This window comes from Sciurus carolinensis, chromosome 8 (assembly GCF_902686445.1).
Source record: "Sciurus carolinensis chromosome 8, mSciCar1.2, whole genome shotgun sequence".
Classification (NCBI taxonomy): Eukaryota; Metazoa; Chordata; class Mammalia; order Rodentia; family Sciuridae; genus Sciurus; species Sciurus carolinensis.
The window spans coordinates 50,129,516-50,150,818 of record NC_062220.1 but is presented as its reverse complement, the minus strand read 5'-3'; the positions used below and the strand labels follow the sequence as shown (position 1 = coordinate 50,150,818).

General features: G+C 35.2%; 1 protein-coding gene and 1 non-coding gene across 9 annotated transcripts in view; one reads left to right on the top strand and one right to left on the bottom strand.

Moving 5' to 3' along the window:
• The window catches only part of Akap9 (A-kinase anchoring protein 9), a 125,331-nt gene extending 105,140 nt beyond the window's left edge, over nucleotides 1-20,191 (top strand). For all 8 annotated transcript variants that reach the window (XM_047560053.1, XM_047560050.1, XM_047560049.1 and 5 more), the window contains 12 exons: nucleotides 1,728-1,947; nucleotides 2,629-2,779; nucleotides 8,524-9,192; nucleotides 9,417-9,631; nucleotides 9,940-10,045; nucleotides 11,381-11,563; nucleotides 12,663-12,860; nucleotides 13,774-14,003; nucleotides 16,051-16,136; nucleotides 17,325-17,451; nucleotides 18,005-18,144; nucleotides 19,644-20,191. In XM_047560053.1, the coding sequence (XP_047416009.1) occupies nucleotides 1,728-1,947; nucleotides 2,629-2,779; nucleotides 8,524-9,192; nucleotides 9,417-9,631; nucleotides 9,940-10,045; nucleotides 11,381-11,563; nucleotides 12,663-12,860; nucleotides 13,774-14,003; nucleotides 16,051-16,136; nucleotides 17,325-17,451; nucleotides 18,005-18,144; nucleotides 19,644-19,681 (2,363 nt within the window). In that variant the 3' untranslated portion in view covers nucleotides 19,682-20,191. The remainder of the gene's footprint in view (nucleotides 1-1,727; nucleotides 1,948-2,628; nucleotides 2,780-8,523; nucleotides 9,193-9,416; nucleotides 9,632-9,939; nucleotides 10,046-11,380; nucleotides 11,564-12,662; nucleotides 12,861-13,773; nucleotides 14,004-16,050; nucleotides 16,137-17,324; nucleotides 17,452-18,004; nucleotides 18,145-19,643) is intronic.
• On the bottom strand, nucleotides 18,920-18,993 carry Trnaa-ggc (transfer RNA alanine (anticodon GGC)). Its single transcript has one exon. It is a non-coding gene; the product is annotated as a tRNA-Ala (tRNA).
• Nucleotides 20,192-21,303: the final 1,112 nt, after the last annotated feature.

The window sequence follows — 21,303 nt, the reverse complement described above, 5'->3', positions numbered from 1 at the left end:
TTTGGATATCTACAACTTATATATTCATTCTGTGGTTGATCAGATTTGAATTATTTCTGTTTTTTAGCTAGTACAGTCAATACTGTTGTAGACATTGTTGTACAGTGTTTCTGATGTATATGTGCATATGTCTTCCTAGGAGTGAGATTGCTGGGTCATAGGAGTCGTATCTTTAAATTTATTAGATAACACCAAACCATTTAAAGAGTGGTTTTATTAGTTTGTACATTCACTAGCAATATATGAGAGTTGTGTTAGTTCACAAATTTTGCCAACTGCCAGTGTTAGACGTTTGTTGCCAATCTGTTGGGTATGCGGAAGATAATTGTGGTTTTAATTGATCTTTAATAACTCAAGTGACTTAGTGCCTTTTCATATATGATTATCAGCTAGTTAGATTTTGTTTTGTGATATGCTTGCTTGGATCTTTTTCCCACCTTCTGATGGAAGTACCTATTTAATTTAACTATAAATGGAAATCATTAGTAAATTTTCATATCTAGTGAGGACACATGCCTGCGTCTTTAGTAACTTTGTTTCATGTAGTGAAAGAAACACCTGTGCTTTTGCAAACTTTAAAGTCACAGCACAGGGTCAACATTTGTCATTGAAAAGCTGAATCATATTAAAATTCTTGAGAAAAAGCAGGTATAATAAGATAAACAGATCCTTTTAGACAGAGGCATAATTGAAATTGTTTTAGAGTTAATTAATATTGTTTGTTTAAATTTAATACAACTCCATTGAAGGCTTAATGAGTATCTCAATAGATTCATGTTTGTATATGTACATCATTAGCCTCTACTCCCTAAGAAATAGTTTTAAAAGCTAACTGAACATGATTATCATTAAAGTCAATGTTATGTCCTTCTCCTAACATCATTCATATGAACTGTAATGTGAATTGATGAACTTTGCTAGAATTTAAGTTAATAAAATATTTTCTTATTAGAGTTGTGTTGCATATTTATGGTAGAATAGAAAAACAATAGAATACAAATCACCTAGGTAGTCAACTAAAGTCTAAAATAATGACTGTTTAACACCCAAGTAAATATGTCTGCAGACCTCTTCATTGTCCATATGTACATATTTTTTTCATAAAAACAGTATCCTGATGCATATTTTGTAACCATTTTTACTTAACATACTTGGAGATTTAAATTCTTGTATGCATAGTATGGATGGTTTGATTAGTTTTTAATGAAATAAAACCAGATCTCAATTGGAGTTTAGACTTCCATTTCTGGAAGAGTTATAACAGTAAAGTTCCTAGGGACTGTCTTCAAAGAGAAGGTGAACAAAAGAAGCAAACAGTGACAACCATTGTAGTCATAGATACATGAATAACTCCTACAAGTACTATGTGTGACTTTCAAAAACTCCTTGGAATTTTTAGTGTGAGCAATTGATGTTTTGAATGAACAGATTACAAGTTCCTACTTATAATATTCTGTAAACATAAAGCTATTTATTTTAAATCTTGTATCCTCTAGCCTATTGTTAAACTTTTATCATTTATGTATATGCTTCTGAAATCTTGACTCCTACCACTGAGGAAAACATGCATAAAGTTTATTTGTATTAACCAACTTTGGGGTCTGTAATCCTTTCATGATTGCTTTGCAGTTATCTCATATTACAAAGCAGTTCTTATCAATAAAATATTTATAAATCAAATAGGAGTTACTAGATTAAATTATAAATATTAATCATTTTTCCTTTAGAACTATTGGAATATAATGTGCAGCAGAAGCAGGCTGAAATTCTGGAGATGCAAGTGGAGCTCAGCAATGTGCAAGACAAAACAAGTGAACTAAAGGAACAGATGAGTTCAGAAAAAATGATAATTGCTGAACTAAAAAGTGAACTTGCACAAACAGAATTGGAACTTGAAACAACACTGAAGGCACAGCATAAACATCTAAAGGATTTAGAAGCATTCAGGTGTGATACACTTCCTTATTAAAAACATGTATTAATGAAGGAATTAGAGTACTTCTATCATATTTCACAGATATTACAAAACTAAAATATCAAACTTGATGTTTAAATAGCATGTGATTTTGTTATTTATAGGAAAAAATTACAGTAGAGGGTGAAAAACCCCAGTTTTTCAGAATTGTTTTGGCCCATTCTCTATTGTGGCCCTAAGTTCTATTTGAGACTTGTATAAAATATTCTTTATTTTACCTCCAACCAATTTGAAGTGAAATTTATTATCTCAAAGTGTTTCAGAGATTAGTTAGATAAAATATACAGTATTTGAAGATATAATGCTTATGAAAAGGATATATTTGTTGGTATAGATACTAAGGTATTCCATTTGTCAAAAATGGATGCATAACAGTTCCCACATTAGTAAAAGACAAGGAAAATGTTTTATTAATATTCTTTTCTAGAAATAAATTGAATAATTGTCACAATGGTAAATAATGATAGTTGTACTACTAGAAACAATTAATTTGAAAATGAACCACAGTCAATCCTTAATCTCTAAATAGTTTGTATTTTCCTATTAAGTAGTTTATAATATTCCTCAACCTTTCATTGGAAACATTTCCTGTTTCTCTCAATAGATACTTGATCCAAAAGAGTTTTATGAAAGTTTATTTGTCTCTTATTTAGGTCGGAAGTTAAAGAAAAGACCGATGAACTACATTTACTTACTGATACACTAGCAAGTGAACAGAAAAAATCAAGAGAGCTCCAATGGGCTTTAGAGAAAGAGAAAGCCAAACTGGGCCTCACTGGAAAAAAGGAAAAGGAACAAATTGAGGTATTGTCCTTGTCCTTCTGTTTTTAGAGACTCTAAATGCTTGAGACTTTCCTCTGTCTAAAATGTCAACTTTAGATTCTTGTATATGGTATAATAGTGTTGTTCGTTATGTTAAGTACTGTTGTAATGTTATCTAAACTGAACTATGAGGAAATGTTAGTGTTGTGATAATTTTTTGTTTTGTTACATCCCAGGGAAACATACAGACTGCTCTACTGCACCATATTTTGGGGATATGAATTCGTATACACACATTTTGATAAATAGGTCAATCATGTCAGTATAACACTGAAGTAGTTTTAGTTCCTGTTTCTTCCTTAAGGGGAACAAGGATACTTTTCTGGTAGCAGGAGCCCTTCTGTTATACTTCAAGAACATTTAAAGTAAACATTGGGCTCTCTCAGAAACTTATTCATATGTAAGTACTTAACAATAAAAAAAAATGAGACACTATTAATATAGTCAAAATGGGATGCAAAAACACATTTTTAAAGGTTGTTATTAGGTGAAATGTTCCCTGCTTCATATTTAAATATGTATGATTAATATTTTAAGATTAAATGTATTATCTTACCAAGCTTTTTTTTTTTTTTTTTTTTTTTTTTGCGGAGGGCAGTGCATTGTAACACATTAACAGCGGGATTCATTATGCCACATTTGTACATGTGCATAACATAATTTGATCAGTCTCATTCCCAAGTACCTCCCCTTTTTCTCCCCTTTTTCTCCCCTTCTTCTCCCCTTCTTCTCCCCTTCTCTCCCCTGATTCTCTTCCTCTACTGGTCTCCTATTATTTTCTTAATTAGTGCACTATAATTTATGTAAAAGTGGGATTTGTTGTGGTATATATGTACATGAACAGCAAAATTTGTTAGATTTTATTTCCCAGTATTTCTCTGTGTCCTCCCTTTCTCTCTCCATCTTGATGTCCTTCTACTGATCTTCCATCTATTTTCATGAGATTCCTTTTTTACCCTTTTTTTTCCTCTCTCTCCCTCTCTGACTTCCATGTATGAGAGAAAACATTCAACCCTTGACTTTCTGAGTCTTGCCTATTTCACTTAGCATGATATCTCTGGTTTCACCCATTTGCCAGCGAATGTCATAATTTCATTCTTCTTTATGATTGAGTAAAATTTCATTACACATGTAAATAGCACATTTTCCTTATCCATTCGTTTGTTGATGGGTATCTAGGCTGGTTCTATAACTTGGCTATTGCAAATTGCACTACTATAAACATTGATATACATATATCATATAGTTAATGCTGCTTTTAGTTCCTTTGGATAAATACCAAGGAGTGGGATTGCTGTATCATGTGATAGTTTCATTTTTAGTCTTTTGAAGAATCTCTGTACTGCTTTCCAAAGTCGTTGTACCAATTTTCAGTTTCACCAACAGTGTATACTATTTCCCCATATCCTCACAACAATTATTGTTATTTGAATTCTTGATGATAGCTGCTGTAACTAGAGTGAGATAAATCTCAGTGTAGTTTTGTATTTCCCTGATTGCTAAGAATGTTGAACATTTTTTTTTTCATATATTTGCTGGCTGTTTGCATTTGTTCTTTTAAGAAATATCTATTAGATCATTTTCCCATCTATTCGTTAGATTAAATGTCTGTTCCAAACATTTTCCCATTTATTAATTGGATTATTTGGTGTTTTTTTTATTTTTTTAAGTATATTTTGATTCATTGTACACAAATGTAGTACAACTTTCATTTCTCTGGTTGTACATGAAGTAGAGTTCCACCATTTGTGTAATCATACATGTACATAGGGTAATGATGTCTGTCTCATTCCATTATCTTTCCTTCCCCCAACCTCCTCCCCACCCCTCATTTCCCTCTACACAATCCATCCTTCCTCCATTCTTCCCTTACCCCCTCTCCATTATATATCATCATCCACTTATCAGAGAAATCATTCAGCCTTTGGTTTTTTGGGATTGGCTTATTTTACTTAGCATGATATTCTCCAGCTCCATCCATTTACCTGCAAATGCCATAATTTTATTCTTCTTTATGACTGAATAATATGCCATTATGTATATATACCACAGTTTCTTTATCCACTCATTTATTGAAGGGCATCTAGGTTGGTTCCACAATCTAGCTATTGTGAATTGAGCTGCTATAAACATTGATGTGGCTGCATCACTTATAATATGCTGATTTGAAGTCCTTTGCGTATAAACCGAGGAGTAGGGTAGCTGGGTCAAATGGTGGTTCCATTCCAGGTTTTCTAAGGATCTCCATATTACTTTCCAGAGTGTCTGCACCAATTTGCAACCCTACCAGCAACTTATGAGTATACCTTTTTCCCCACATCCTCACCAACATCTATTGTTGCTTATATTCTTGATTATAGACATTCTAATTGGGGTGAGGTGAAATCTTAGGGTAGTTTTGATTTGCATTTCTCTTATTACTAGAGATTTTGAACATTTTTTCATATATCTGTTGATTGCTTGTATATCTGCCTCTGTGAAATGTCTGCTCAGTTCCTTAGCCCATTTATTGATTGGGTTATTTTTATTCTTGGTGTAAAGCTTTTGAGTTCTTTATAAGTTGTAGAGATTAGTGCTCTATCTGAATTGCATGTAGCAAAGATTTTCTCCCATTCTGTAGGCTCTTTCTTCACAAAAAATTCCATCAGAAAACTTCCAGAACTCATAAATGAATTCAGCAAAGTAGCAGGATATAAAATCAACACTCATAAATCTAATGCATTTTTATTCATAAGTGATGAATCCTCTGAAAGAGAAATTAGGAAAACAACCCTATTCACAATAGATGCAAAAAAAAAAAAAAAAAAAAAAACTTGAGAATCAATGTAACAAAAGAGATGAAAGACCTCTACAAAAGGAGAATTACAGAACACTAAAGAAAGAAATCAAAGAAAACCTTAGAAGATGGAAAGATCTCCCATGTTCTTGGATAGGCAGAATTAATGTTATCAAAATGGCCATACTTACCAAAAGCTTTATACATATTCAGTGTAATTCCAATTAAAATTATAATGACATACCTCATAGAAATAGAGAAAGCTATCATGAAATTCATTTGGAAGAATAAGAGACCCAGAAGAGCCAAAGCAATCCTGAGCAGAAAGAGTGAAGCAGGTGACATCACAATACCAGACCTTCAACTATACTACAGAGCAATAGTAATAAAAATGGCATGGTATTGGCACCAAAATAACAGTAGACCAATGGTATAAAATAGAGGACACAGAGACAAACCCATATAAATAAAATTATTTCATACTAAACAAAGGTGCCAAAAACATACAATGAAGAAAAGATAGCCTCTTCAACAAATGGTGCTGGGAAAACTGGAAATCCATACGCAGCAAAATGAAACTAAACCCCTATCTCTTACCTTGCACAAAACTCAACTCAGAATGAATCAAGGACCTAGGAATTAAGGGCTGGGAGATAGCTCAGCTTGCCTTGCAAGCACAAGGCCCTGAGTTTGATCCCCAGTACCGCAAAAAAAAAAAAAAAAAAAAAAGGACCTAAGAATTAGACCAGAGACATTGCACCCAAAAGAAGAAAAAGTAGGTCCAAATCTTCATCATGTCAGCTTAGGACCAAACTTTTTAACATGACTCCCAAAGCACAAGAAATAAAAGCAGGAATCAATAAATGGGATAGATTCAAACTAAAAATTTTTTTTCTCAGCAAAGGAAACTGGTGTTGTTTATTTGGGTTCTTTATATATTTTGGATGTTAATACCTGTCAGAAGAGTAGCTGGCAAAGATTTTTTTCTTCCATTCTGTAGGCTGTCTCTTCACAGTCTTATTTCCTTTGCTGTGCAGAGCCTTTTTAATTTAATGCCATTCCACTTACTGATTCTTGCCTTTATTTCTTGAGCCTTAGGAATGTAATCATAAAGAAGCCAGTGCCTATGCCAGTATGTTGGAGTGTTGACCCTGTGTTTTCTTCTAACAGTTGGCAGTGTTTCTGGTCTAAGTCTTAGGCCCTTGATCTACTTTTAAGTTGATTTTGTGCTAGGAGAAAGATTGGGATCTAGTTTCATTCTTTTGCATATTGAATATCCAGTTTTCCCAGCACTGTTTGTTTAAAAGGCTGACTTTTCTCCCAGCATATGTTTTTGGCATCTTTGTTGAGGATCAAATGACTTTAACTATGTGGATTTATCTCTGTGTCTTCTATCCTGTTCCATTGGTCTTTGTGTGTATTCAATGCCAGTACCACGTTGTTACTATTGCTCTACAGTATAATTTGAGATCAGGTATAATGATGCTTCTAGCATTTTTCTTATTTCTCAGAATTGCTTTAGCTATTCTGATCTTTTATTCTTCCATTTGAACTTTAGGCCATTTTGTCTTATTCTGTTAAGAATGTAATTGATATTTTGATGAGGATCATATTGAATCTATAGAGTGCTTTTGGTAATATGGTCATATTAATTCAGCCTAACCAAAAACATGGAAGGTCTTTCCATTTTCTAAGGTCTTCAGCTTTTTTTCCCCAGTGTTCTATAATTTTCATTGTCTGACTCTTTCACCTTCTTGGTTAGATTTATTCCCAGGTTTTGTGTTGTTGTTTGTTTGTTTCCAAAGTTATTGTGAATGGAATTGTTTTCCTGGTTTATTTCTCAATAGATTCGTTACTGATGCATAGGAAAGCTATTGATTTTTGTATGTTAATTTTGTTTCCTGCTACTTTGCTGAATTTGTCAGTTCTAGAAGTCTTCTGGTGGAGTATTTGGATCTTTTAAGTATAGGATCTTGTCATCAGAAATAATTTGACTTTTTTTTTTTTTTTTCTTTTTGTGTTCCTTTAATTTTCTTCTCTTGTCCAATTGCTCTGGCTACAATTTTAAGCACCAAATTGAATTGGAATGGTAAGAGTGGACATTGTTGTCTTACTCCTCACTTTAAAGGAAATGCTTTCAGGTTTCCCCATTCATTATGATGTTGGCTTTGGGTTTGTCACGTATAGCCTTTACGAGACTGAGGTAAATTCCTTCTAATCCCTAGTTTCTTCAGTATTTTTATATGAATGGGTACTGAATTTTTTTCTGCATCTATTGAAATGATCATGTGGCTTTTGTCCTTAATTCTGTTTATGTGATGAATTACACTTATTGATTTACATTTAGTAAGCCAACCTTGCATCCCCAAGATAAAACCAACTTAGTTATGGTGTATAATCTTCTTCATGTATTTTTGAATTTGGATTGCTAATATTTTATGAAGGATTTTTGCATCTGTGTTCATCAGGATATTGGTCTGTAGTTTTCATTCCTTGATGTGCCCTTATTTGGTTTTGGTATCAGGGTGATATTGATTTCATAGAATGAGTTGGGAGCATTCAGAGTTGTTATGGAGAGATTGGTTGTTTCCCGCTATTTTGATTTATTTCATATATTTAATTGGATCTTAATTCTCATTTGCTTAAATGCTCTTCTAATGAGCTTCATCTATTCAGGAACTCTGGGTATTTGTTTTTAAGTTCTTCTGTATGTAGTATTTAAGTATTTTCTATAGTGCTGGCTAATTTGCCTACCTTTTGTTTATATACCATGTTGAAAATCAGTTGGCTGTCCAAATAATTCTTCTCTAACCACTGAAAATTTAATAAACTGAATAAAAGTTTCATCTTCTATTACCAAATTTTACCAATTAAATATTAATAAAGGCATAGTCATGTACTTACAAAGTATTTTTAATAATGTTATTAAATTTGATTTTTCTCTCATAAGGACTTGAAATTTTCACTTGAGGATCAAAAACAGAGGAATATTCAACTAAACCTGCTTTTGGAACAGCAGAAACAACTATTAAATGAATCACAGCAGAAAATAGAATCACAAAAAATGCTGTATGATGCCCAGTTATCGGAAGAACAGTGCCGAAACTTAGAGCTTCAAGTACTTCTTGACTCTGAGAAAGTTCGAATTCAAGAAATGAGTAGTTCTCTAGATAGAGAACGAGAATTGCGTGTACAGCTCCAAATCAAGGGTGATAGTGAGCAGCCTTGGTCAGCCTTGCCCTCTAACCACCTACTTATAGAGCTACAGAAACAGCTGGCCAAAAAGCATAATCGTATAGTAGAATTGTTGAACGAAACTGAAAAATATAAACTGGATTCTTTGCAAATAAGACAGCAAATAGAAAAAGACAGGCAGGTTCACAGGAAAATGATGGAAAGAGAACAAAATGCCAACACTGAGGGGCAGAAAAAAATTCATGAGCTACATTCCAAAATAGAAGACCTTCAGCAGCAGCTGGAGGAGAAGAGGCATCAAGTGTATAAATTAGACCTTGAAAGAAAACGACTACAAGGAATCTTGCAGGAATTCCAGAAACAAGAACTATCACGAGAAGAAAATCGAGAAAGTAGGCGAATTCTCTATCAGAACCTTAACGAGGTAAATTGGCACTTTGTTTCTTTTTAAATATATTTTAAGGAGCTCCACAGCCCTTTGAGCAAAAACTTTAGCTATTGATTAAAGTATTTAAATATTTAAGTGCAAATCATTCAAAATGAATTCTATAGAACTTTATTCAGAATACAAACAATAATTGTGCTACCTTTTAAGAAAGAATATGAAACAATGTATGTTTATAATTATTATTTTGTTTTTCTGTCCAGAATTGCCAACCAAGCATTTGGAGTTTAACCAACGATCGAACTAGAAATTGGGTTCTTCAACAAAAAATAGGAGAAACAAAAGAATCAAACTACCCTCAATTCATTGAAATGAATGGAGGAGAAACTGGTTATAACCATGAATTACAAATGATCGGACAAAAACTTCAATGTGTGACCTTTAAACTGCGGCATCTAGCCCAGAAAACCTCTAACAGGTTAGACTCTTCTGCCTAATCTTCAGAAATGGCATTTAGACAAGCTAGATAGACTCTGTCCCTTACGAGTAGATAGCCAAGAGTGGGGAATTAAAGTTTTAAAGATCATGCATGTTTACGTTACGAAATGTTATTCTTTAAAAATAAATAAGTAACTCATACACCTGAAAATATCTAACACTTAACCCAAGAAAAGAGAACACTTAGCACAAGGAACAAGTGATAGTGAAGCAAAGTATCCCCTAATCTTGATGTTTGTGTTAGTAACCATCCCTGAAGTATGTTTTGACTCTGTACTTTCCTTAAAGACTACAGTTTGAAACAGCAGATCATGAAGCTTTCATTTGGATTGAGGAAACTATTGATAGAATTATTTTCAAACTACGGAAATTACCTGGCCGCCTAAGTGAAGAGGTAAGACTTTTAATTAAAACTCTTCATAAAATGTAGAGAGCAAAGATTTAATAGAAATGATGAATCATTTGAAACTGACAGTATATTCTATAAGCATTGCAGATTGATTTTTTATTAAATTTTAAATATGTTTGCCTACTTACATTGGCCTCTTATTAAGAGACCAAGCTTCTTGAAAGAGCAGTCTGGGGTATACCCTCTCCAATCCATAAAATCACCTGCAGAATCCCACCAGTGTCTTCACGAGTGAGTATTCTGGTAAATCTCCTCACTTTCTTTCCTTGACTTTGTAGAATTTTACATTTTCAGCCTCTTCTGTCTTCTTAAACCCTTCTCTTTCCTTGCCTTTTATGTCAGTACTCTTTCATCTACTTCTTTATCAGTTACTTTCATGTTTTCCTCTTCCGTTATTTTTCATGTTTTTATCTATGAAGGTCTCTTCATTCTCATAGCCCAAGCACACACTAGACTTACTGATTGATCACATATTTTCTATTGAACACCTACTGTGTGCCATGTACTTTACTAGTAATGAACAAATTTGATGGAAATCTTGCCCTCATGGAGATTATTGTCTAGTAGACAGCAGTTCCATAATAGACTTTGACCTGAACCACAGGTCCATTTAATCAATTTACATATTTTCTTTAGGAAATATAGCCCATAGTGACCTCTTAGGAAATTCCCAGGCACATTCCAAACTGAACATCATCTTCCCATTCTCCTTCATGCCCCAGAGCCCCTTCTTGGTCATGATATCACCCAGTTTATAAAGCCGAAAGTCACCATATACTGTTTTCCTTCACCCTTGACCTACACATCTAAGCAGTCACTAAGTCCTATGCCTTCTGCCTCCTAAATATCTATCCCATGTGCCCTTTGCTTTTTGACTCTTGACTCAGGCTTTCAGTATTTTTCACCTGAGGGGTTTACCTGACACTAGGATATTTTGTCTACCCTAGTTTACTTTACACACTGCTACCAAAGGAATTTTCCTAACACATCAGTTTTGTTCATGGCAAGCTCCTGCCTAAAGTCTTTCATGACTCATGAAGACTCTCGCTCATTTACATCTATTGTTCATAAATGAAGCAGCCCCTCTAACCTTACCAAGCAACTTATAGCTCCCTAAAAGCAACATACTCTTGCATAAGCCTTTGAGGTTTTATATGTGCCTTTCCTTCTACTAAGTTCTTCCCTAGATTTTTTTCTTGCTTGCTAAATTTCTTTGATTTAATCAAGCAACAGTCCATGAAATCTGTTATTCTCAGTGCCTAGTCACACTTTCACGTACATTTGTGCTTGCATGACCTTATTACCATTTTATTTTTCCAGCCTCGCTTAGTATCGCCAGGTTCTTTTACTGGTGCACTGAGCGAACAATTACTCAGACAAAATACTGAGCTGACAGGATACATCAGCCAATTGACTGAAGAAAAGAATGGTTTGAGATACGTGATTATGAAGTTAGAAGAGCAAATGAGACGCTGTCAGCACACAGGAACTGGTGGAGATTATGTACGTCATTTTCAAAAGTAGTGCCAAGTTACAGTTTCTGCTATCCAATTTTGGTTCTGAACCCTGAATGTAAAAGTGTCAGGTATCTGATGTGTAGGATTGTCTGTGGAAAATTTTATATGATGACAGTAATAGTAATAGCTATTATTTTGTGGGGGGAGCCTTCTCTGTACCAGGCTCTGGGTTATATATACAGAATCTCTACATGCAGCCATGTACATGAGAAAACTGACCTGAAATCATAATCCAGTTTATGTCTGTGAATCTCCAAAGACAGATACATGTATCGACTGTCAGCAGACATATGTAGAGAAATGCTCAAATATGAATCCTCACTATTCTCTTTATTATTTACCGGTTACTATGTTTATGACTCACATGGAAGATGCTTTGAAATTTTGTATTTTAGTTTGATAAACCACTTGGAATTTAAATTTTTCCATTTAAAAAAAATCCTACAAAATAGATTGCTAATTTCTATAATGACTCAGTATAAAGATAGGAAGAACAGTAAGACCAAGTGTACTGTGAAATGGATTATAACACCTCTGTATGGCTTCCATAGGAAACCACGTACTTCTTCATACTGGCTGACTTTTTTCTTTTATCTCCACTTCTCTAGTATGGGCTCCACATTTGGACCCACATGTCCATCTCTTAAGTCTCTCAACATTTTTAGTTAAAGTTCTGTTAGATCTGGTAAACTTTCACCAAGGACTTTTAGGGGTAAAGATAATCTACTTGGCAAAAAAAAACATATACTTGGAGTTAGTAGATAAATAATCTTTAATGTCAACTGAGATTGACTTTGAGGATGGAAAACTAAGACTAGGTATCCATGATGGGGATTTCCTTTACTATCGTTAATTAGATTTTTCTTCAGAGATGTGTTCTTTATGTAAGGAGTTGGGCACAGTGGCACACACCTAAATGCCAGTAACTCAGAGACTGAAGGGAGGAGGATTGCAAGTTTGAGGCCAACCTCAGCAACTTAGACCCTGAATCAAAACAAAATATAATAGGAATATAACTGAGTGGTAGAGTGCCTCTGGGCCACCAAAAAGGGGGAGAAATTACATAAGTAGCTTTGTCTCTGCAGTCTTCTAGGTTTTCGTTCTGTGTTGGTGGCAATATTGAAGCCATTATTGCTTCTGAAAAAGACGCGTGGAACAGAGAAAAGTCAATTCTTCAGAAAGCCTTGGAAAGAGCAGAAGCTGAAATATATAAATTAAAAGCTGAACTAAGAAACGACACTTTACAGAATCTGAGCCCTGATTCTGAGGTTGCCTATCTAAAGGTAGGTGACACCTTCCTTCTAAAGAGGGTCCTCTGTTTTTGCCTTATTTCATCTCTTTGCCCTTACTTGAACAGACTAAAGAAATGTAGTGGCACTCAGGCTGTCTCTTTGTGCCTATTTAGTCTTTTGTGATTGCAAGGTCTCTAGCAGGTCACAGGAGGTTTGTGAAGAGGCATGCCCAGTACTGGGACCAGATTAAGCTCTATTAACTGTTACAGTATCAACATCCAGAGCTGGTTGTCCTCTCTCCCACACTTTCTAGACAAATAGTAATTGTTTTCTTTTCAACTCCTCACAAACATACTACTACTGTCAATGTAAGAACATCGTGTCCTAAGATGCAAAGCACTCTTAGTAGCCTTTCTAATGTCTAGGAATGAATATTGTAGTAGAACTACCATGATCACTTAATGTAAAATCCAAAACAAAAAGAAAGAGAAGTATTGGGAATATTTATTCTGATTATGGAGTCAACATAAATTTATGACTCATACAGCTCATACAGTGACAGAAAAATTAGCTTATTTAAAAAACTAAATAGATGAGTGACCATAACAATAAAATAGCTCTATGCAACTTTAAAAATTCTCAGATGAAAAATATAGCTCTATTCATAAGGAAACTCAAATGATAATAGAATGACAAAAATATTTACAATAATATCATGAACAGGGGCTAAAACTCAAACTAAAAGCATAACTAAAGATTAGTATTTACATGTCATTGACTAAAATGTAGCAAAGTATAATGGTTAAAGTTCCATTAACCTTCAACTTTGCTGATGAAGCTAAAAATAGTACCTGCCATTCTGCTACTGCTTTTTTTTTTTAAACTAGGTAATAATCTTCCCCTAGAGAACAATTTGAATGACTTCTTAATAATGACTTTATGTTCTTCCCTTCTTTGAATGTAGAGAATATATTGCAAATACTTGAAGGCAGAAAGTTTTCGAAAAGCTCTCATTTATCAGAAGAAATACCTGCTGCTGATGTTGGGTGGCTTCAAGAAATGTGAAGAAGCCACCATAGCGCTGCTTGCCCAGATGGGGGGTCTGCCAGCATTCACCAACCAGGAGTTGATCAACCGCCCGAAGGGTTACCTCAGATTTCGTTCAGTTGTCAGAGTATCTATTGCAATTTCACGGTAAAGTTCTTGAAAGAAAATGGATTTTATTCATAGACCCTCTAAAGGGATATTTGTCCTATAATCCTAGCTATTCAGAAGGCTGAGACAGGATCATTGGAAGTTTGAGGCCAGTCTCAGCAACCTAGTGAGACCCTGCATCAAAATTAAAAGGACTGGGGATATAGCTTAATGGTAGAGCAGGTCTGGATTTAATCCCCAGTAACATGGGGAGGAGAAAAAAAAGTTTGTGTAGTATTTCTTTGCCATCCCTAAAACGTAACTTTCTCTCTGGGTTTACATCCTTTTAGCAGGGATTCTTTATTCTGTACTGTGTAAATCAACCCTTTGGAAAGGGCCTTCTCAGATACATGCAGCTGCTGACTCAAGCTGGCACATCCACTGCAGTTGTCTTTTTTTTTTAATTTGAATAGACCCATGAACTAGCTTATACTTACTTAGATCATAAAAAGGAAAAAAATGTTTTGAAAAATCACCCCTCAGGCTGGCATACATCTGTCCTCTTTGCTACTAAAATAACCTATTTTGGTGCCCAACTCTGGAGAGCCCTGGTCTAACTCTGCATTCAGGTCCACAATTGGCCTTTGGGGCACTGGCTTCTGCTAGTGCTTTTGTCACTCTTTTCCTAGTAGTTACAAGCTAGAAATTTTGGCATTCATTCTGTAGGTGGTCAAAACTACCTTGTAGTCCTAGATCACAGCTGTCCTCTGATCTAGCTAGTAGATGAGACACCTAGTCTTCCCCTCCTTTTTATTTCTCTAAAACTCAACAGAGTCCCAAAGGAATTTTGTTTCTGATTCAGTCTGCGGTACTGGGGATCGAACTCAGGTCCTTGTGCTTGCGAGGCAAGCACTCTACCAGCTGAGCTATCTCAGGAATTTTGTTTCTTAAACTTCTGTTTGTCAAGTCACATCTGATACTTCTTCAAGGAATTTTGCTTTTTCTATTTTCCCTGAAAAATAGGAGTTCTGTTTGTTTGTTTAACTGGAAACTGAGTTTATCTAGTTCCAAATTTCAGTTCACAAATGAGAAAAATGAGACAGGGAGAGTTATAAACCCAGTAAGGACAGTCAGTCTTGTCTCTCAGATTGCACCCATGCTGGCTCTCTAAAAGAGCTCAGATGTGACCTTACTGTTTGCCTTCATCCCTGCCTGCCTTTTCTCCTCATTGTAGTCTCACACTTCAGTTCTGCCTTTCTCACTTCTCATTTCCATCATCACCTTGTGTCTGGCAAACCATGGGTGAGTAACTGGAGCTACATTGATGAAAAAGACATCATTCCTGCCTAAAATCCAAAGACAGCTGGTCTTTCTGTTGGGGAAGGGCCATATGCCCAGAACTTAGGAGACACTCAATGGGAGGTCACAGGACTTAGCTAGTAATTTCGATTGGAAGAATTTGGGGAGACACTTTAATGTTCATTGTATTTTGACTCTCCTAAAATCAAGTCTTGAAACACATTGGAATTAAGAAATCAAAACTGGCACTCCAAAAAGCTCTGTGAGCCAGAATGGGCCATGCAGCAACTCTGTGCAGCTATTTGGTGACACTAACACCCCCAATTCATTTTAAGCCAGCATTATTTTTTGTTCCTGGTCACAAGTCCTCACCCATCCTCCAGCCTTCCCAGTTCCCCCTTAAGGGTCCTTTTGTCCTATTCCTCTCACCTGCCTTTCATCCTCTATTTTTTTTTTTTTTTCGCTCTTTTCATTACTTTTTACCCTTTCTTTGCTTGGCTATTTTTTTCTTATCTACTTTTTCCCTTCATCTCCTCATGTCCCATTAATCCCTAAAGCTAGAACCTGATGCTGGCAATACCAGAGACCTCTGCTTCCCCTTGGAAATGGGGCAAGGGGAGCTTACAGCCCTGTTCTTCTGTGCCAGTTGATTTTGCCATCAACCAGGGGTATTTGCATAGATTTGGATTAGGAAATTGTGATTATATTGAAAATCTGATCCTTATTCATATTTAAATGATTTTTGTAGGTGTATATTTATGATCTTTATAGATGTGCTGTGATATTTTTTTCTTGGAATCTTTTTTAGAATGAAAATTTTGATTCGACGGTGGCATCAAGTTACAGATTCTGGTTCCACCAATATTAACAGGGATGACTTTGAACTAACTCCAGGTAAAGTCAAAATAACATTTTTTACATTTACAACCCTCCAAAATTACTAAAAGTGTAATATCTTCCAAATAACAAATTCTGGAGCCAGTTTCCCAAAGATAAAGCCCTTATAACTAACAAGACTAGGGACCTCATTGTTTTAAAGAGAGTAACAATTACTAATTTTTATGGAGAACTGACCCTGCTTTTTTAATGTAGTCTCCCAATTCTATATAGCCACAATTACTATTATTCTCCCTTTACAGATGAAAAATTGAGCAATGGAAAACACATGGCATTTGCCCCAGGTTACCCAGTACTACCCAGTGGGTCAGTAGTGTAGCCAGAACCAAACTGACTGTCTAGTCACCAAGCCCATTCTCCTTATAATTGCACTTAAGGCTCTGGTTTAAGACAGGATTGCTGTTAGTCATACAGAAGTCATGGTTTGAAGTTTTCACAATCCAACAATACTCAAATCTTATTTGAGTTTACTACTATGTTGTATAAAAATGATAACAGTTAAAATTCCTTCTTTCTGCACCTAGAATGAAGTAGAAAAAAATTAAGGCTTGAACAGTTTGGACATAAGGATGAGGTCAAAAGCTGGAGAGCACAAAGTACAGAGAACTTACCTGTAGATAATTTACCAGCAACTGAGCAGCAGAGAAAAGGGAAATTTCCATGAAAGTATTTTGAAATATAAATGCTTGCACTGAAAAAGCTGAAAATTTTATCATGAGTTCTGTGTCATACTAAAAATTAGCAAATCTTGATTGCAATTCTTTTTGCAATAAGTCAGGAGAGTGGAGTGTTAACAGATTTGGTTACATTAGTCTAATATTTTTATCCATATCTTCTTTTCCCCAAATGACACACATTCAGAAACACTTCACATCTAATTATAACTAAGATGAGCTCTTCTAAAAATAAAACACTCTAATTCAGTAGTTTTTCTTTGAAGCATAATTCAGATATCAGAAATACTCACATTCAAACATAAGTAGAACATTGAAAGCTCAAGTTTTATTTGTACTCTTCTCTCCTTTAGCAAGAATAATTGAAAATGATTGTAAATAAGACATAGGATGGTATAGTACACTAGTCTTTTGAACCCTTACATGTTTTGTAGAAACTTTAAAGGGCTTGTTTTTTTGTTTTGGTTTTGTTTTCTTTTCTTTACAATGATACATCTTGGGTTACATTAAGGTACTGAAAAGAATGACCCATTTTATCCTTCTGGTGGACCAGAACTATGTGGAGAACCAAGACACACAGCATACCGCTCCAGACCAGATCTGGATTATCCCAGGTCTCCTTTACCTTTTCAAAATAGGTAAGAATTTGGTCAACCATGCCTGGAGTAAATGTAGTAATATTTAACAGAGAAAGATGGACACTGATAGGACTTGGATTTCTTTGCATTGCAATAGCTGAACATCTTTAGTTTCTATTTGTGTAACCTGTGGCCCAGAATCAAAGCTAGTTTTTAAATTTGTAAATGGTTTCTAAGGTTAAAGGAAAGAGTTGATCAAATGTTACTTAATATATGCCATGGTTAGACATTGGAGAAAGTATGGACTAAAATCAATAAAAGTCACTGACCATTAAAGAAAATGTTACAGTACATGACACATGCCTTTTTACATACCCAACATTTACTGAGAAACTGACAGGTTTTATACTTGGCATTCTCATGAAGACTTAGCTTCTTTGAATTTATTGAAGACCTATTTATTTCTCATCCCACACTTAGAAGCATGGTGGATATAGATTAGATAGTGTGTAAGTGGCCTGCCTTTGGTGGATGGGGGAAGAGGCAGGTGGGTAATTTGGTCGCATTGTTTCTGGGTAATTTGGCTCATGTACATACTGCTTTTGATCTTTAGGTCCCTAGGCATTCCAGCCGATTTAAATCGTGGTTCTATAGTATATTCTCACCTCCAGAGTTATGATCCTGATAGAGCCCTGACAGATTATATTACTCGACTGGAAGCACTACAAAGAAGACTCGGAACTGTATATTCAGGTGCTTTAAGTTTAACCACTTACTGGTAGTGCCATGGTGCTAGACTCACAGTTCCCCTCATTTTGAAACTCCTTAACCCTTATTGTTGAGAGTAATAAAACCTAGTGCACTTACCAAGTTAGCTAAAGCTTAAACTGTGTAACCAGCAGAGTGATTGACTTTAGAGAATTCAAGACATGATTTACCACCTCAGATCCCACTCACCTCAAAATAATTCCCTACAACCTGCATTCAGTACGTTGCTCATACAAAATACATGATGAGGACTAATGTGCAAGGTGCTCTGAGACTACAGTCTACTGGAGAACACGTGCCTAAGTAATACGTGGTAGAAAGTGGTGAGACAGGCAGATATGAGATGGGGAGGAGGATTAAGCACTTAATGCAACCATTATCCCTACTACATGGTGCTTTTATGAGTGATCAAAAAAAAATCCCATTTAAAAGACTTTAGACTTTATAAGAATGATATTTTACTTTCCTCAAAAATACACCCAGTGCTGGCGATATAGCCCATCACGAAGAGTGCCTGCCTCCCATGCTGGAGGCCGGGGTTCGAGTCCCCAGCACTGGTACATTATGGAAAAAGTACACCCAAATATCATACTTTATAACAGAAGTAGATTCTCTGTTCATTATGAGAAAACCCCTTTTCCCTATCTCCCTTCAGTTTACTTCTGATCCAAATATTTTGAATCATTAAGTGATTATATTCAGTCCACTTTTATAGGTTTTTTTTTTTTAACTTTTATTAATGATTTTGTGTGTGTGTGTGTGTGTGGTGCTGGGGATTGAACCCAGGGCCTTATGCATGCCAGGCAAGCACTCTACCAACTGAGCTACATCCCCAGCCCCTAATGATTCTTTTTTTTCCTGCTACTCCCACAAACTGGACTAATATCAGATTATTTTGAGTTTAGTAGTTTTCTCTTCACTCAAGAAGTCATGTGTTTAACACAAGCAACTTGTAGTACTATGAAACTCTTATTATCATAGTTGAGGTTTGTTTATTGGTTAAAGGTTTGTTTTGTTTTGAGCATCCAGAATTTCACAAGACCCAGAATTTTAGGACCAAAATATTTTTCAGGATGTACAAGGCATAGAACTTCAACCTTTAGAGTACTTTATAGAGCAGCTTAGTAGAAGTCTTGCTTCCTGGCTATAGAACCACTCTTGGTGACTTTTATTTTCTTTTTAATATTTTCTTAGCTGTCAGTGGACCTTTATTTTTATTTATAAGAGGTGCTGAGAATTGAACCCAATGTGTCACACATGCTAGTCAAGCGTTCTACCACTGAGCTACAACCCCAGCCCAGTGACCTTTAAATATAGTCAAAATCTCTATAAAAGCCAGTTGAACTATGAATAAGACCTTTAAGGACAAAAGGGCATTTGTTCTAATGAAGATTAAGAGGAATCTCTTTGTTCTGCATAAATTAGCTGGTATAGATAGCAGTCATATTTAAAATCATGCAAAATGTCTTGTTTTTCTCATACAGGTCCAACTACTCCATTTTATAGTGGCATGAGACGATAATCCTATGAAACATCAAAAGTTGAAGTGATTTTAAACAAATTCCCTTTTGTAAATCAGTTATTCTTTTGTGCTTTTGTAATGTGAATACTCTATGGGACCAATATAAATATAGCTTATGATTATATACAGATCCCTTGCACATGAAAATAAACTGGAATTTGTATATATAAGCATTGTGTATGTATTCATGCACACTTATCACAATTACATGTATATTTGTGGAATGCTAATTTAATTGATTAAATTATAAACCTTGTGTACTTATCAAATGGGTGAAAAGATTAAACTTTTGCCAATATGATACTACTGAATGTGTAGCTTGCGGTGCCCTGCACTTTTCTTAAAGGTGACTGAAATTACATGTTTCTGCCTAATATATTTGCTACTGGTGATGAAGACAGAAGATATCACTTGTAGAGACCTATTTTTGTATAATGGTAGAAGTTTTGAATTTTACGGGATATTTTGTCAAAGTACTGAAATAAAAATGACTTCACCATTTTCACCATACTGTATGTGAACTTTCTTCATTTTTAACTGAGCCATAGTTCTTGGTGCATATCATCCTGTGGGGGTCCTCTCTGCCACATCCCCGCATGGAAGAGAAAAGGGTTAACTGCCAGAGGAGGATGTTGGTGGTTTTTCTATTACCCAAAAACTTATCTACTCAATACACATATAATAGCCAATACTCTTTTTATGAGAGAGGGGGCATGACAGGTCCAGCCATACGAGCTCTGGCCTCTTACAACGTGGAGTCACCCAACTCTTTTATTTATAACAAACAGGTAAAGGAGGCAAGGAACGGGAGGAGCTTCTTCTCTGATGGACAGGATAGGGTGGAGTTAGGGATGATTCCCCCTCTTAGGGAGAAGATTCCAGAAGGAGACAGGGAACCACTCCCACACAGCGCCACATGCTTCCTGGTAGTTCCTAGAAACCAGGCCTCTGCATCACATGGCTCAACCTAGTCTGATTCTGCTAAGTAAGAATGGCTTCCCACATCTCCCCTCTTTTAATATTTTAAAATACAAATGTTGGGCAGTTATATTGAAGCTCCAACTCTTGGTTTTAAGAGCCACTCTGAGGTCCCAGCTCTTGGTTCAGAGGGTATGGTAACCTATTATGACACAAAAAGAATTAGTAGCAAACATATTATTCCAATACCATTCAATTTAGGAAATATCTGATCAACCAGGAATGCAGAGTCCATGAGATCAATTCTATCTTATGAATATCCTGGATGTGGTGATATGATTTTACAAAATCCAGGCTATTATCACTGTCATGTTTATCTCTTAGACCCTTTGGGGGAAGTATGATATTTAGTTATAACAACATACATGCTTACAATCATTATGGCATTAAGCCTTTGTTTAAATTTGAGAGCAAAGGCTCATCACTGATATTTGCAATAAGAGCTGTAAAAGCATTTAATTAATCTCAATCATTCTATTATTATTATTATCATCATTCTATTATTATTATTATTATTATTATTATTATTATTATATTTCAGGGGCTATAGCATTCTAACAGAAGGAATCATGCCCCTAGATATAATGAATGTGGGAATAAATAGAAACAGAAGAATATATTAAAATATATATGAACCAAATAAT